At 39.7% G+C, this 17,569-nt stretch overlaps 1 protein-coding gene and 1 long non-coding RNA gene across 4 annotated transcripts; one reads left to right on the top strand and one right to left on the bottom strand.

The window, feature by feature from the left end:
• Window positions 1-701: 701 nt before the first annotated feature.
• On the bottom strand, window positions 702-4,033 carry LOC103182929. Its single transcript, XR_488364.2, has 3 exons — window positions 3,814-4,033; window positions 2,684-3,062; window positions 702-1,325 (listed from the first exon to the last, which is right to left on the bottom strand). It is a non-coding gene; the product is annotated as an uncharacterized LOC103182929 (long non-coding RNA).
• Window positions 1,700-15,768, top strand: idh1 (isocitrate dehydrogenase (NADP(+)) 1). 3 transcript variants are annotated; one of them, XM_007900123.2, is made up of 9 exons: window positions 1,700-2,634; window positions 4,543-4,691; window positions 7,685-7,976; window positions 11,291-11,396; window positions 12,237-12,414; window positions 12,742-12,893; window positions 13,294-13,434; window positions 13,681-13,843; window positions 15,050-15,768. In XM_007900123.2, exons 2-9 carry the CDS (start codon window positions 4,567-4,569, stop codon window positions 15,141-15,143), a joined length of 1,251 nt encoding a protein of 416 aa, XP_007898314.1. In that variant the 5' UTR covers window positions 1,700-2,634; window positions 4,543-4,566; the 3' UTR covers window positions 15,144-15,768. The 3 variants fall into 3 exon arrangements, with proteins under 3 accessions (XP_007898314.1, XP_007898315.1, XP_042192353.1); XM_007900124.2 differs by lacking the exon at window positions 1,700-2,634 and adding an exon at window positions 3,269-3,416; XM_042336419.1 differs by lacking the exon at window positions 1,700-2,634 and adding an exon at window positions 4,245-4,340.
• Window positions 15,769-17,569: the final 1,801 nt, after the last annotated feature.

Here is a 17,569-nt window from a genome sequence, read left to right as displayed (position 1 = left end):
GTTTTTAATATTATGGGATTGGCAAAACAGCAAGAGTAGAAGTAATGATTCCCGACAAAGGGAGAAATTTAACGATCCATTAGTGTATAATTTAGCAAAGACAATCCCTGAACTCAGTAGGATTGGTAGTGGCGAAAACTCAATTGGCCTTAGCATCCTTGGACATCCTGGAGGAGAAAAAGTAAAAACAATAACAAAATTACAGTTATAGAGGGTCTTTCACCTTGGGAGGACGTCCCAAGGTGCTGGATAGTCAGGGGTCAGGACCCGAGCACGGGGGAGGGGTGGGGGAGGGAAGGCAGAGAGATGAGAGGGCAACCGAAGGCACGATCGAAGAGATCAAAACTGTTTTGATAATAATGCCTGCTCATCACCAAATGACCCCTGGTTTGAATGGAAGTAGGTGGGCACTCAATGAGTACATTCAAAGAGTACATCAACCCTCAATATAACATATGAAGAAGGCTCACTGACAAGATACTGAAAAATACAGACACCAAACAACTGTACTTTAACAAGGATTCAGGGAAAAAATACATATATTTGCAAAAGCATGGTTTATTAATATATTTCCATTTTAATAACAATGCAGATATGATCGGGATCGGGGAGGGTGGAGGGTAGGGAGGATAGGAAGCTGGTTGAAGGCTCAGTCAAAGAAGAGGGTTTTGAGACACGCCTTGAAGCAGGCAAGAGAGGGAGCGAGGCGAAGGAAATATTCGATGGAGTTCCATAGGGTGGGGGCAGAAAGGATGGTAGAGCGGGCCAGGCAGGAACTCTCCATTTGGTAGGTTCCCAATACCAGATTTGTCAGGGAAAGTCTCAAATACTTTTAGGGGGAGGGGGAAAAGAGGGCAAAATAACCATCACTTCCTTGTTCAAAAACAGGATTGAAAAAACCCCAAGTGATGGTTGCCACCGGATGCTCTTGACTGATATGTGTGTTGTTGGTGAGAATCTAGAATGGAAGAAAGGGAAGTTATAAATCATAAAAAGTAATATTTATTTTTCATGTGTTCATTCAAAAATACAAGTTGTCATACTAGTTTAAATGGACAATAATGCAGCAAATGTTAATACATTCTAATATAAAACTATGTTGTACAACATGATAGGCCACAGCGGTGAGTATTCAGTTCATATTTATAGTTCTCCAAAGGGGATGTTCCTGGTGTCAGTTAAACCACTGGGGAGATCGACTTTTAGAGCAGTTACCCACAGTAAAAAAAGGGAAATCTAAAAGGAAATCACTCTGAGCTGCTTTCATGCATCTTGCCCGCAATCTGATCAAGCTGTCTACCTCCTGATAAGGGAATGTTGGGGACCTAAATAAGGAAAGAAAAAGGGTTAGGAAAAAGAAAGTAATTCACCAAAATGACTGGTTCAGACCACAAACTTGGTCACTCGAACAGTCGTGGATCGAGTGACCAATTTTTTTTAAAGGGATTATTACCCCTGGAAAAGCGATCCGCCAATCGACCAACACCCGAGTTCCTACTTACTGCCAGGTAAACAGACGTGTGGAGCGCCTTGGGGCGTTACAGCGCCTTGGGACGTCCTCCCGACGTGAAAGGTGCTCTATAAATGGAATCTTGTTGTTGTTGTAAGGAAACTTGTCCAACATTTTGCCTTGCTGGGAATCGAACCCAGTTCTCTCGCTTGCGAGGCGAATGCTCTAATCACTGAGCTATAGGACTCCATTTTGAGAAAGATTTTCAATTTATTGTAATATTTTATATCCAAATGTTTCAAGTCTGTTCCATATGTGTTTTCACAAAGCACGCAGTCAGTGCAGTTCCCTAATTTCATCCATCTGAAAATAAACACATCTACCCTTCCTGCAGGACTACTTAAATAAAGAAACAAAAGCACCTCCCTATCTATGGATTTTTTTCAACAAGCACTTCCTCATTCAGATAGATATCCTCCTTAATCTTATATTTTCAGCCAAAAAAGTGAGGAACAGCCATTTGCCTCTCAGAAATTGGGAAGGGGGAATTAACTGTGTCAGCTTTATTTTTTGAAACTTGGAAGTTCCAGATATCATAAGTAAAGCCACTCCAGGAGACACAGATGTTATCCCAGTAATTGATTACAATATTAATAATTCTTGCATTTGGCATAGAGAACACAAAATGACATTTGTAGAGCACCTTTCATGCCGGGCAAAGGCTCTCCACAAGATATATTGTGAAGTGTATGCTTTGTGGGCAAACAAAGCCTTGAAACAACATTAGTATATAAAATATTACAATGAATCGAAAATCTTTCCCTGAATGCCAATTGTGAGCTTCAACGGCTGCTCAATCAGCAGCAAACTTGGAACGCAGAACCGCCCCCTGAGTGAAGGGTGGGGAGATTACAAACACTGTAGAAAGGTGGATTACTTTTGTCAAGAAGTGGCTTGTGGGCTGAAAGCCTTGACTTTTAAATCAAATATATCAGGGTAAAAACACTTGACGAGGAAGAACGCGAGAGGGGCAGGAGGAAGCGTGGCTCCAGATGAGGAGCTGGCACCCGATCGGGATCAATGACCTCCTTGTGCTGATGTGAGTTCTGGGATTCACCGGTCTTTATGAACAACGGGGCCAGTGTTAGCTTCGCTTAGCTGTTCTACCAAGTCCTTGGAAAACAGTAAGTAATAATAATAATAATAATAATAATAATAATCCTTGTGTTTGACCCAGTGCCTTGTCACGCTCCCCTGACATCTCCCAAGTTCTGCTTCATCGGGTGTTTCACCGTGAAAAGCGGCCCCGCCTGTGGGCGTTGTGTTTTTTCTGCAGACGCCGGAACGATTCGTCATCGCGGCTCCTTCCCCGGGTCCGTCGGTCCTCCCAACTGAGGCGCTCTGGGGCGCTCCGGCAAGTCGCCTCAGGGTACCGCTCCCTGCAGCCGCCCGACTTAACCGCCAGCCTTCCCGCGGGCGCGTGACCAGCGATTCAAATACGCTTTGGAGCCCGAAGGCCACCAGTTACGAGCCCAAAAGTAGCCCGATGTTATGCGTTGCCTCCTGTGCGGCCCATTTAGGTTCGTGCTTTTGGAACTGCGTAATAGAAAGTCTTCAAAGGAGGAAGGAAGGGGTGGGAGGCAACAAAAAAAAAGTTTTGCAGGATTAAATCACGTTTTTTTTTAAAAAAAATAGGCACCCGCCCAAAGCTATTTTGTTTCACGCCCATCTGGGCGTGAAGCCGCCCAAGCTCGCGACGTGGCTCGCAGTGATTGGGTGAGCTCACAGCGGGCGGGGCCATGACGTCGCCAGACGGGGGCGCTCGAGCCGTTACCACGGAAGCGGCTCGAGGCAGAACGGTGGCAACGGTCGAAGGTGGAGGGGCGGCACCTCAGTCAGTCAGTCAGTCAACGGCAGTTCTCCGTGCAATCAGTCAGCTCTTTCCTCTACTCTCGGAACTGACCAGGTAAAGGCACCTGACACCTTTCCTCGCTCCCCCGTGTCGCCCGCAGAGCAGTCACCGAAAAGTAGACTTGGAAGCCGTGAAATGGGCGTCGCGGCGCCTCCCGAAACGAGACGCGCCGAGTGAGTTGCGCGTTACCGGCGCCGCGGCCCAGTGCTGTGCCACTGCCAGTGATGAGGGAAATAAAATAACACTGTTTATTTCTCTCTCTCTCCTCCCACCCCCCCCCCTTCCCCCCTCCCACCCCTTCCCACGTCCCCTCGTGATACACCTCGTCCTTGAAAAATAGTATTTCCCGTATTCTGTCGCACTGAAGCGAATTGAATTTCAGGGGTTTCAGGTCTTGCAATACACGGGAGACCTTTGCGCGCGAAAAAAAAGGGAGTTCGTTTGGCAATACCTGCAAATGGTGTTTGAGGGGAATGCCGTCAGCACCATCCGATCCGCCACGTTAGCGGTCAGGGATCGTTTTGTGTCATGTGAACCCCCCCCCCCCACCACCACCACCAATTGCCCCGAGTCAGATGTGTCCTGGTTCGCGTTTGTAACTGCGGTGAGCGGTGCAATTAAGGCGTTTGAAGGAGAAGACGTCGCAAGAAAGAATCGCGTTGTTCGACCTCCAAAGTGGGTGAGGGTGGGGTGGGGGGGGGGGGGGGGGAGAAGGGATTGAGTGTAAAGTGAACGCTAACAAGTTGGATTCGTGTTGCAATGCGATCTTGCGAGCTCGTCTGATGACCTTATGCGCTCCTCATACGCACGCAGTTCTACGCTGCACCGAGTACTGGTTTTAACAAAAGGCTATTTGTTTTCTCCGCCCTTTTGCTTCCAATGATTTATTTCATTCGCAAAGGGGTTCCCGAAACCTGAAAATGCGGTTTTGCCAGCGATTATGTCACAAAATGTGAATGTCCCCTGGGGAGGCAGGAGGTGAGTGAATTTTGGGGGTCTTCGTGATGTCAGAATTTACAAAGCCTGATTTGCTAAGTACACTATCATCTTACAATTTTTTTTTTTTTGGGGGGGGGGATTAGTCTCCCAAGAAGTAAGTAGATTTGGTGTCTGACCCGCAGTAGTTAGCACAATAAAATGCTTGCAGATAACAATATTAATGGTGGTTTCTTTCCAACAGAAGCAAAAACAGGAGGAAAAAAAAATGTCACTGAAGAAAATCCAGGCTGGTTCTGTGGTGGAGATGAAAGGAGATGAGATGACCAGAGTTATATGGGAACTGATCAAAGACAAACTCATCTTCCCTTATTTGGAACTAGATTTACACAGGTTGTAATTTTTTAACATTTGTAAATTTTTCAGCCAGATTTTTCTTAACAAATTGGTTAAAAAAGCACACATTTTGGAATTAAGGCTTACACGTTTTCATGATTTCTTCCTATCAGCATCGTTGAACTTTGCTACTTTTTTTTATTTTTGTTATTTAATGTTAATAAAATTTCTGATATTTATAATTCCATATTTCTATTGAAACGGTTAGTGGTGAAATTCACTTGCTTGGAGAAGTTAGTTATTTTACACAGTATTGATTTTAAAAAATCCTGGATTATCTTGAGCTGATGATTGCGTTTCATCATGATTCAGCTTTTTTGTGCAGGCCATCTTATCAGCTCCAACCAAAAATAAAATAAGGGGGCACTCAAGAATCCGAAACCTCTGTGGAGTTTTGATGTTTATTTAACCATATTGCTGGAGGTTTCCATAAAGTGCTTTATTCAAAAAAAATTATAGCGCCTTCTTCGACACAATCCCAATAGTTTTAGTAAAAAAACAAATCAAGTCAAAACATTTATGCTGAGCACAAAAAAAATGTGCATTTGAATATAGTATTAAAAAGTGGATGCACATGCAGCCAGGAGAGAACTGTATTTTACAGTGCACCAAATCTTTCTATTAATGCACAATTTTGGGCACTCACAGAACATTGAAAGAATCCATCATGTGCCACCCATTTCAACCGAATCCTCTTCGGAACAAGTCTTATAGTACACAAATTTTAGATGGGCAAAGTAATTTTCATGATATTTGGGATTAGTTTTGAAAAGAATAACTTGTTTTCTGAAGAGCAAGTCATAATAAGATATGATTCCAGACATCGGCTGTCATGTCAAATGTGAGTGCAGTCAGGGAATGTTGGCAGGCAGTTTAACCCTCGGTAACACAGCTGAGCTTGAAGCTGCTGTCCCTGACAGCTACAAATGCACTTCAGTAACAGTCGTCAGAATGCAATTGCAGTGATCTATTTTCCAAGCTTGTGGCCCTTGAAGCCATTTTCTAGGACCAATAGCTGTTCTGGCTGAGATTGGCTAACTCACTCAGGAAAGACAGTTTGAAGTGCCCGACTGACCCTGCCCAGTAACATACCACTGGCGTTCTTAATTAAGTTAATGTGCTAGGTCAGTATACAACATTAATCTGCCCGGTAGGAGGAGGGTTTAGCAAATGTTACTCAGTGATACTTTGTCTCTCCTTGGCTTTTAAATAAATCATTGACAGGTTAGAGACTTTCACTTGAGTTGTGGAAGCATTAACGTGTCTAGAAACCCAGCAAATAAAGATTCTTTTTTTAAAAAATGGTCTCTTTATCCTTTGAATGCAAATTTCAGGTGAAAAACAAATCAATCACATTGAAGAAAAATGTTAACAAAAGTGTTCTGTGATTGTTTGACTTTAATCTGCTTTATGTGAATGGAGTCAATATTGGACTGTGAATCTCCCAATTAAAATAATGGAATCAAAAATGATCTGTCAAACTGAATTCAGAATTCTTATGGCACGTCTGCTTATACTTTCACGTCTTCTTATGAAATATAACATTATAAAAGTGAATTGTTATGAATGTGTAATAAATTCACAATCTTGGAGAATACAAAAAAAGTTTTTTGTTAAAAAGTGGGGTTCAATGTGTTAAGAGTACTTCTACGACAGTATAGTTGAAAATAGATAAGGAAACAAATTAATATTGGTTTTGGAGAAAGGTATTAAGTTGGAATTTGATGAAAGGTAATGAAGGAAACTGAAAAACCCAACACTGCCCTTTTATCCTGCCCAAATTGGTTAGTTCATGCTAGAGATTATGTTCATGACAAAGCAGTTGCAAAGAGCGTGATTTAAATTGAATGTGAATGGAAGTGATACTAACAAGAATTGCATTCATGAGTTTTTACAAAGTTTGCCTCAACTGAACTAGAAGATATTGCCACTCATCCAGCTTTTGTTTCCTGCTTTTTACATGAAAAGGAATTAATGTTTTTCTTTCATCAGCCTGGTTTGTGACATGAGGAATTATGCTTAAGAATATTCAAACCAGATAAGAGTTCCACCTATGTATTTCACCCCCCCCCCCCCCCCCCCGGATGATTATCTGATTGTAGAGTGCTAGATGCAGTTGGCAAGCTTTTGGGGACCCTAGTGTATGATTGGGTACTGCTGGAGTTTAACCAGCTAAAACCTCATAGTTTTCTGTTGAAAGCACCACCTGGCAAATTTCCTGCTGCGTATACAGCGAAGACCATCGGGGCTTTGGGTTGCAAACTGAACTTTGGAAACTGAATGGGAAGAATCCCTGCCTGCATCTGTTCGTCCATGTCCTGCTGACGAGCCAGGCTGACTGGTCTTTCATCAGCAGTTCCCTGGAGTACTGCAAACACATCTGGCCAGACGACTGCCACCACCACAGGAAATTGACAATTCAGACATTGCATTGCCAAGATTGTCATTTAGGAGCCACCTCAGCTCCAAGGAAACTCTCAGGAGGAAAACCCCCTCCCCCAGGATTGTTACTACTTGGTGATTTGACATCTGACCAGTGCAAGTTTGAGCCCTCACTAGATAGCATGATGTGTGATTTTGGGGTCTCTACATTGTCAAGGTTTATTTTAATTATTTAAAGTGAAAAAAAGGGAATATAGTACTACAGAGTTATTTAAACATCTATGAAGCTTTTGTGGATGGCAAGACAATTGCTATTGTGGTGCAGAACAAGGGTGAAGAAAAAAATCATTCATCAAAGTTAAGGTGAGGCCGTGACCAGCAACAGTATACTACCTTTTGGTAGATAACATCATTCTAAATGTTGAGCGACGGTTGGGGACAAGTATAACAGCCAGACCTTCTGTTCTTAATGGGAGAAGCTCATGGACAATTAAATGGAGGAGGGGGAGGAAAAACAGGAATATTGTTCTGCACAGTATTTGATATGCATATCAAACCAGTTTCTTAATCTTTACTGAATACAATTTTAACTACTCTTTTTTAAAAAGTTACGATTTGGGAATTGAGAACCGTGATGCTACTGATGACCAAGTAACCATTGATGCTGCTAAAGCCATTATGAAATATCACGTAGGGATCAAATGTGCTACAATCACACCTGATGAAAATAGAGTGGAAGAATTCAAGCTGAAGAAAATGTGGAAATCACCCAATGGAACCATCCGTAACATCCTTGGGGGCACGGTGTTTCGAGAAGCTATCATCTGTAAGAACATTCCTCGACTGGTAACAAGCTGGACCAAACCAATCATCATTGGCCGTCATGCATATGGTGACCAAGTAAGAGCGTTTAACAATGTTACAATTTTTTTTGGGGGGGGAGTGGGGGATTAAAATTAGCAGAACAAAATTGTAATGTTTTCATAATTGTGAATCCTAAAATCAAATCAAACTGATGAATTTTACTCAAGTTCAAATTTGGGCATGTAGAATAACCACTGCTGTAGACAGTAAGAAAATGTGGTTCGGATGAGAATATCAACATAAAATAGCTTCCCATCGGCATATTGTACTTGTGCATTTAGCTGCCCATCAATGTATTTTTGCCAAGATCTCTTGAGTGGCTGCACATCGTGAACTCAAAATTTGGTGCATAAACAGCTGCACTCGTGGACTACTATGAAAGTGAAAATTAAGTAAAAACTGATCACTCCCCACATACACTAGTTGATTGTACATGCATATGCACACCATTTCGCCACATGTTTGCTGGCTGAGTCCTATTTATTGCGTTAGGAGTTTGTTATAGAAATGAATAGTGCCGATGAACTAGCATGACCATTTTTATTAATACTTCAAAACATTTGGACAATACTGTAATTAAGTGACAAGATGTACACAAACTAGTTTTACTATCATTTATGTCTGGCACCAGGATCTTTGTAATATTAATTATGTGCAATTCTCCAAATTGAATAGGTTTAAGTTCATATATTTTTTCCTAAAATGGAAGATTTTAATTCTTATGTGAAGTCTATTCTAACATCAACTGTGGGCCAATTTTATATAGCAGTTGCAATATTAGCATTGACCTTATCTAACTCCTTTGTGTGCTCGCCTGAAAGTAATGAGAAACATCTGAAACTTTGTCCTAATTTGAAGAACCAGACCAGTGAGTAATGAAATTAATTAATTTGTTTCCCACAGAAGTTTAGTTTTCAACTAACTGTTGAAAACCGCTTGTCCTCCCACCTCAACCTTCAAGGCCCTCTCCTTGAGTAGTTTAGGTCCTACCTCTCTCACCGTCTTCATTTTGTTTCCACAAACGGCTTCTCCTCCAGCCCCCCACTGTCTCGTGCGGCGTCCCTCAGGGCTCTGTCCTCGGTCCCCTCCTCTTCACCCTCTACATGCTCCCCCTGTGGTGACATCATCCGCAGACATGTAAATGGAATGTATGTGAATGACACCCAACTCTAACTTTCCTCCTCTACCCTCAACTCCACGACCACCGATGTCCTGACAGCTGCCTGTCCGACATCGAGTCCTGGACGAGAGACAACTTTCTTCAGCTCAACGTGCGCAAAACTGAGGCCCTCCTGATTGGCTCACGTCAGCGCCTCCGCACCTCAGGCGCTGACAGCATCAGCATCCAAGGCTGCACTCTCCACCTCTCAAAGCCATCAGGAACCTCGGGGTTCTGTTCGACCCTGAGCTGTCCTTTCTTCCTCATATCCGCGCCACAAATGGCACCGCCTTCCATCACCTCCGGAATATCGCCAGACTACGGCACTACCTCACCCCTCACGCTGCTGAAACTCTGGTCCACACCTTTATCACTTCAAGGCTGGACTATGGGAACTCTCTCCTCGCCGGCCTTCCCGGCACCTCCCCCCACAAGCTGCAGGTCATTCAGAACTCTGCAGCTCATGTACTGTCCCGCACCAGGCTTCGGGACCACATCACTCCCACCCTCGCTCGCCTCCACTGGCTCCCCATCCCCCAGAGGATCGAATTCAAGATCCTCACCTACAAGGCCATTCACGGCCTTGCTCCCTCCTACCTCTCCGACCTACTATCCCTCTACTTACTTGCCCGTACCCTCCGTTCCTCTGGCTCCGGTCTAATCCACATCCCCTGCCCTAATCGCCCTACCATCGGTGGCCGGGCCTTCAGCCTCTCAGCCCCCAGGCTCTGGAACTCCATCCCCCAGGGTCTTCACTTTGCCTCCTCCCTTTCCTCCTTCAAGGCCGGTCTCAAAACCTTTCTCTTTGACCGTGCCTTCAGCTCCCCTCTCGACTCTCTACCCCCTCCTTGCTCCCTCCCTTCCCTCCCCTCACCTGACCATTTCCCCCCTGCTCGGGTCATGACCCAACTGTCCAGCGCCTTGGGACGTCCTCCCGACGTGAAAGGCGCTCTATAAATGAAATGTTGTTGTTGTTCTGATCACTACCTTTCAACTTACAGCAGCATTCCTCAGAAAAAGCAATACTACACTTGAAGAAAAAATTAAATCTTTTTCAAAATGTAAATATGAAGTGAATTTTATAAATTTGAGAGATGCTATTTATGGAAACTAAACGATCAGGGACAAGGAATCCTATTACCTGATAGCATTTTCTATACACTATTACTCTGTTTCCTTTGTTAGAAGTGCAGGACACAATTCAGTACATTAGTTACCAGTTCAGTACATTTTGATTGTTGCAGTAAATGCTGAGCTAGGTTGAATGAATCTCCAAATATTGCAGATAGTGAACATATGAAGCAATACAACTATGAACCTGAATGTGAACTTAGCTTTGTGAAGCAATATCTGTAGTTTGTGTAACCACATGGCAGAAGAGGGTGAGGAAATTAAATGATTGATGTCAACCCTTTTTATACACACACTCACACAAAGTGCAAGTGTTAGATTTGAGAAATTTCCAATCTAGCAGATTTTTAAAAAAAAATTGTTGAGTTACTGGTGAACAGTGTTCAATTAGTACAGGTCCTACAGTCATTTAGTCATATATATATATATATATATACACAGGATCTGTACTAATGCATAATGGGTGCACACAATAAATAATGTTTACCTCACTGAATACCACATGTCCATTACATACTTGCATTATTCCATCAAATCCCAGTAATGGTTTCTTGTCTAATGTGGTGCAATATCATTACATCAAATTGTGATATAATGGTCCATTGTCCCATGTTTGCGACAAAACCCATTCAATAAACTATAATGTTTATAATTTATGATGATTATGTGCAGTGTTCATTTATAGTTTTAAAAATTAGTAATTTTTACTTAAGTATAAATTAGTTCTCATTAAACTTTAAGCTATACATTTGTGTATAGAGAAGTTGCCTAGCGAACTTAAGCAGTAACAAATTTGACCAAAATGTTTCTAAGAAATATAGTTGCTGAAATGCTGTACACTGGCCAGCGCCTTGGGACGTCCTCCCGAAGTGAAAGACGCTAAACAAGTGTAATCTTCTTGTTGCTTTGGGGTAAACGCTTCTTTATAGTGAACATAATACCATTTGAATTTACTGTCTTGAACAATCTTTTTTCACATAATATCGTTTTCACAATGTCCTGAAAATAGTTATACAGGTGACCAAAAGTAATTTAGTAACATTCATACTTTTGTTCACAGTACAGAGCTGTAGACTTTGTTGTGCCTGGTCCTGGTCTAGTTGAAATCAAATACACACCCAAAAATGGTGGTGACCCTAGAAGCTATATTATTCATAAATTTGAAGGTAAGGATTTTAAATATAATGTATGCGTTATGAAAAAAAATCTATGCATTGGACAATGGGCAATAGCAATATCTTCAACTGTTTAGGCCAAGTTAGAACTCCAACTTTGCATCTGCTGCTGCATTCTTTACCACTCTATGACAAGTAATGTATATTCAATAAGACTGATATATTTTGCAATGAACAGCTTGTGAATTAAATATGTGCTAAAGTTCATCTGAAGAATTAGAGCAAGCCAGAGTTCTCAGTGCATGCAGCCATTGTAACCTCACTGTGTACTTGTGTATACTGGCATGAGTCAACTCTGCTTGCTGGTATACATTTAGGTTCCCTCTGCGTTTGATTCAGAATAACCTTGCTGTTGTTATTTTCAATGAAGTAATGGAGTGTATCTCTTGGTTTATATTCAAAGTCAAATCAATTGGCTACTCATCGTGTGGTTTATGGGACATTGTTGACGCAGATTTTCTATTGCATTTGTTTATATTTTGAAAAGCAGTTTGAAAGGAACTATATAAATACAAACTGTAATTTCTCCTGCCCACCTTCTTTGGCTACCACATACAGGTCCGGTTATCCACCCTATTGATATGAAAGGTGCTAACCGAATGTAAATTTATTATTAAAGAGGAGAAAAAATTAGTGTATGAATATAATTTAGGTTAATTTTTAATTCTCACATAATGGAGGAAGAAAGGTAATACAAATGTTGGAAGATGTAATAATGGGAGATTTTTGATAGTGGTTTAAAAACATCTGGGTGTGTATAATGACCACCAGAAAATGCTAACTATTCATTTATGTGTCGTTTAAAATGTCTTTAATTGTTTTCTGTTGCAGATGGTGGTGGAATTGCTTTAGGAATGTTTAACACTGACTGCTCAATCAAGAATTTTGCCCATAGTTCCTTCCAACAAGCTCTCGTTAAAAGTTTGCCATTATACTTAAGCACTAAGAATACCATACTGAAGAGCTATGATGGACGATTCAAGGACATATTCCAGGAAATCTATGAAAAGTAACTAACACTAACTTTATACATTCTATTTCTCCTTTAGCTGAAAGGGGATAGACATTCTGGGCAAGGAGCACAATCACTGCTGTCCTTGGAATCAATGAACAAAAATTGCAATCACTGAATCATAAAGAAATGTAGCCAAGCTTGCATAGATTTGTCAGCACAAACATAGTGTCAGAAGACCTTTAAATGAAGAGCAATATAGATTAAAACATTTCAAAACTTCCTATCCTCAAGCTAGTAAAGAAAGGAGCAAAAGTTAATACTGCTTCATTGTTTCCCTTATCACTCTGTTTGAATAATTAAATAATAGTTTTGTTCTTACAGTGAATACCAAGCAAAGTTTGAAGCCAAAGGAATTTGGTATGAACACAGGCTAATTGACGACATGGTAGCTCAAGCACTAAAATCTGAGGGAGGCTTTATTTGGGCCTGTAAGAACTACGACGGTGATGTGCAATCTGACTCAATTGCTCAAGGTAATTTATCAGCATCCACTTTATGTTTATGTATATTATGCATTACATTGAAGCATTTAGGTCTACAAATTGATTTCTGAACTGTTTTCACTTGGCATTCCTTCATCATCATAAAATTAACAAAACAATTCAAGTCTTTAAAAGTATAATATATTTAAATTTTACATTGTTCTTTAATTTGAGAAGCTTTACCTCAACTGTATGTTTCATAGGAAGAAGAGTGGAATGATGTCCATAGGCACATGTTGGAAGTAGATCATACAGATTGCAAAATAAATGTATTATATATCTAACTAAAAAGGTGAAGAGATTTGAGGGGAATACTGTTTGTTCAGTCTTCACTAACTACTTCTGTAACAAAAGTGGCTTTTTAATTTAATATTTTCCCAATTGTGTGCAGGATATGGGTCACTAGGACTGATGACAAGCGTATTGCTTTGTCCTGACGGTAAGACAGTGGAAGCAGAGGCTGCCCATGGCACTGTGACACGTCATTACCGAATGCACCAGCAGGGCAAGGAAACATCGACCAACCCAATTGGTAAAATGCTCTCATTCAATGATGTACAAGAATGTAATTACTTACATGGTCTGCTTGTTGTTTGTAGTTTCTGGACTAGAAAATTATAATGGAACTGTATTGGCCAGAAGGCATTGTTTCATTCGTACATTATTATGCATATTCTATTATGCACTTTGAGACAGCTCAATGGTTTGATAGGGCATTATATCAAATGCAAGGATGCTTATTATGGTTTGTAACAGGAAATANTTTTTTCCTTTCAAGCCTCCATCTATGCATGGACTCGAGGATTAGCACACAGAGCAAAACTGGATAAGAACAATGAACTACAGACATTTTGTACTGTGTTGGAAGAAGTCTGTTTACAAACTATTGAGTCTGGATTCATGACTAAAGACTTGGCTGCATGTATCAAAGGGCTACCAAAGTAAGTATAATTACTTTATAATGGTAAATTCACAGTTGATTTGAGGGATCACAGATTTTGTTCCGTGAAATATTTACCTGTTTTAATACTGAAAAACTTAAGATGACACAGACTACACATCATGCATGAATGCACACACGATCATTCCCCCCAAATTATCAATTTACCAAACAAACAGGAGAAATGTTTCACTATTTATCCTCTTAAAACCTATTAACATTTAGAAAATAGAAATAATGAAACCATTTCCTCATCTTATATAGCATAATTCATTATTTTTCTCTTCACTTCATTATCTACTACTGCCTTCTTGGTCACTCTAACCTCCTCCCATTTCTTGACCTTTTAATTGTTTCATTTCTATGTTGACCTGGACATGGAGATAACATTTAGTGGAAATTTGTCCAATGCTGCATCTCTTTCAAACTATGTCTGTCCATTATTTTGCCTGGGATCCAAACTGCACCGAGTCTGAGTCTTATCCAGTTTAGTTTCTACATGCATTCCAGGCAGGGCGAAACGTTGGGCAAGTTTCCTTACTCCACACGCCTAATAATAATCCCTCCAAAACCAAAAACAATAATAAATTGGTCATTTTCAATCTACGACTGTTTGTGGGACATTGCTATGCGCAATTGGCTGCCGCGTTCTCCCGCAAATATACAGTCAATTCACTTTACAGTGTGTTCTGTGAAGCGCTTTGGGACGTCCTCCCGACGTGAAAAGCGCTATATCAAATGCAAGGATTATTATTATTATTATTCAAACTGGGGCCCGGCAGTCCACTAAGGTTAGAGAGTTGATAGCCAATATTAACAGTATTTACTACGGCCTTCTTTGATTTTTTTGCCTGTGTAACTTGTCTCGTCCCCACCCACGATACTAGAGTTAGAGAGGTTTATAAAGACTTCAAGGAGTGTAAGGAATCATGGGCATTGTAGTAGTATTGGAACACTTCAGATATTTCAATAAGTCGCCTTAAATCTAATTCCTTTATAAGTATCCTCCTTTATCCACTGTAAATTAATGCAATCTCCTGTACAATGTAAAAAATCTTCAAAAGTTTCAAATGTATTTTCAAGTAATATGTGAGTACTAAATTAGCATTGAATATTTTCTTAAGTGGGACCCCCACCCGCCGTCTTGTTTTTAAGTGTAGCTTGTTTCTACTTCATTATTCACACAAATAATGTTTTCTATCCTCAGTGTGCAGCGTTCTGACTATTTGAATACCTTCGAGTTCATCGACAAGCTGGCAGAAATTCTAAAACAGAAGCTGGCTTCACCTCATAAGCTTTAAAAAAATTAAAGAATGTCTTCAACATCAGTAAAATGGGTTTTTCCTCAATATACAGAATTTATTCCGTACTACAGAAGATTAACACTGCCTTTCCAAGCCGTATTACAAACTATGCTACAGTGAGTCTAATTTAGTTTTTGAATCAGTGAAAGTTGTAATCTGATTATTATTATTGTAGTGAAGGTCCACTATATGTAGCAGTTGTTATTTTGTTCAAAAATCTGTTGCATTGGGTAGTTGACAGAATTGCTGCTTGTTTTAGATGTGGCGACTTTGAAAGATTAAATTTTCTGAGATTAATTCCAGTATTGGTTGTTAACATTGTAAAGTTTCTTTACTTTTGAGACCTTGTGTTAGACAATAGTAATTGTATTAAATCTTCATTCTTTACTTGTTAATGAATGGATTATCTTTATTTGCCTTGTGCAGACCTCTGCATATTTTTAATAAATAAATTCTTGCACTTGTAAAACAATGATGAACATTACCTTTCAGCACTATCCAAATGTAATTTTGCTGTTAAAACCCTGAAAGATAATCTACTAATATTGACATCTGAAACTGTGTTGTCATGTTGCTATGTAACTGAGTCTTTCAATACTTGAAAATAAAATTATTGAAGGACCCTGCTCTTCCGGAGCAAATTTGTGTGTTGTCCTTAAATGATCAAAAATACTTCTGATTGCTGTTGTTTTATAGGGTACAGCAGCAACAGGTTTACATTTCAAAACAGTAAATGTATGATAAATCCATTTAAAGTGCATCCTTACTGTAGCACCAATACCAGTTTAGTCCACTATCGAATGACTAGTAATTTTTTTTGTCCAATGTATTTGAATAATGCATTTCTAAGGAGCGGAAGCATTAAGCATTGTTTTGACTTCAAGAGAGGTGAATGGAACCCTTTTTGTCATCTTCTGAATACTTTAAGGCGCTATACAAATGTAATCTTGTTGAACAAAATTGCAGTAATGTAAACTTCTTTCCTTTCTATGATCTTGCTTGTTGTCAATTGGATATATTTGTGCAGTCCATCGAGGATGTTGAATTATGAATGTTTTTATAGCCACCATTCAGAATTAATATTGCTAGGTGGGATTTGATGGGATGAACCAAATGTAATTTTTGTCATTGATTCTTTGAGAGTGATATGGGAGTGGATAGGATGAGAGAACCCACAACTTTGGGACTTGCAGTTTTTAGTCCTATATCTACACCATATTGTTCAGTGTCTTACTTAGAAGGGATGCAGGGTAGTAAAGAAATAATAGTTGGCTGAAGAGCAAAATGGCCCACTATATTCACAAGTTCTCCTTGCTTAGTCTCATACACTGAATTAATACAAATCATTTTTTCTCCCATTAAGTTGGTACTAATATGCTATGCACAAAAACATTCAACTTTACCACTTTCATTTAGCTAGCAAAACCTATATGGAATACTTGGGCCTCAACTTCTCATATCACATAGCTCCACTGTCATCCTAAAAAATGCTACTTCCAAAAATATTCTTTAAGGGATACTGTATTATGAAGTTATGCACCAACAATATTGAAGACAAATCGAAGCACACAATTGAAGAAGGCGTGGATTCCAAGGCAATTATTGACTGAACTTTGGTTTTTGTACTGCATACGAACAGAGAAACTTCTGATTCTGTTCGCTGTGTCATACAACAAAGTACTTAATTTTGAAATAACTAATTTTCTAACTAATGATATTTAAAGGTATCTAAATATTTAAAATTTTCAAATCTTTTGATCATTTTGGGTATAGTTAGTTAAGTTTTCTGCACACTGGCTTTGTGAAATGAAATTTGTGTGAATACAACATTGTTTTGGTGAGTTTTCATCTATAAAGTTTCATCACATTTGTACTTCACTTCGAGTTTTAATAGTTTTAAAAATACTACATTACTTTGCAAAATGAATAGCCGTTACAGAATATGTTAAAATAGTTTTAAGATCATGGGTGGGGCGAAAAGAGGAGGAAATGGAAAGGTTCAGATGGTTGTAGAGTAAATATTAAATTGTTAGCAAATCAATTGGCCTGAAAATAACGTAAACCCATCCAACATAGGCATTTATGCAAATTAAATGCAAACATTTATAATAGACATCTAGGCATGCCATTTAGCACTATTTCTCACCCAAACATGACAAATGAATTGCTTTGTTCAATAATATTTAAGCAAGAAAGAAAACAACTACTTGGAAGAAATGCTCTGTTTGTATCCTGTAGGATGTTCTGTATTCTTGTGTAACTGCATTGTCTACTGACTTGTACAAATCTGCCTTTTCATTTCCACAATTCCTAACCACTAAATGAAAAGATGAAGTCACTTTTGATATTGACATTTGCAGTACACTTAAAATAATATCTGTCTACAAATATGTCAGCCTGTGTTCAAAATATAAAATCAACAC

Source organism: Callorhinchus milii, unplaced genomic scaffold (genome assembly GCF_018977255.1).
Source record: "Callorhinchus milii isolate IMCB2004 unplaced genomic scaffold, IMCB_Cmil_1.0 Scaffold6, whole genome shotgun sequence".
Taxonomy (NCBI): Eukaryota; Metazoa; Chordata; class Chondrichthyes; order Chimaeriformes; family Callorhinchidae; genus Callorhinchus; species Callorhinchus milii.
This window is presented reverse-complemented; position numbering and strand designations above follow the sequence as displayed.

Bases quoted from the DNA above. Each gene is read 5' to 3' on its own strand.
- idh1 (XM_007900123.2), top strand. From the start codon at position 4,567: ATGTCACTGAAGAAAATCCAGGCTGGTTCTGTGGTGGAGATGAAAGGA. The intron at 7,977-11,290 runs GTAAGAGCGTTT...TTTTGTTCACAG, and splicing joins GTCATGCATATGGTGACCAA to TACAGAGCTGTAGACTTTGT. The intron at 11,397-12,236 runs GTAAGGATTTTA...TTTCTGTTGCAG, and splicing joins TATTATTCATAAATTTGAAG to ATGGTGGTGGAATTGCTTTA.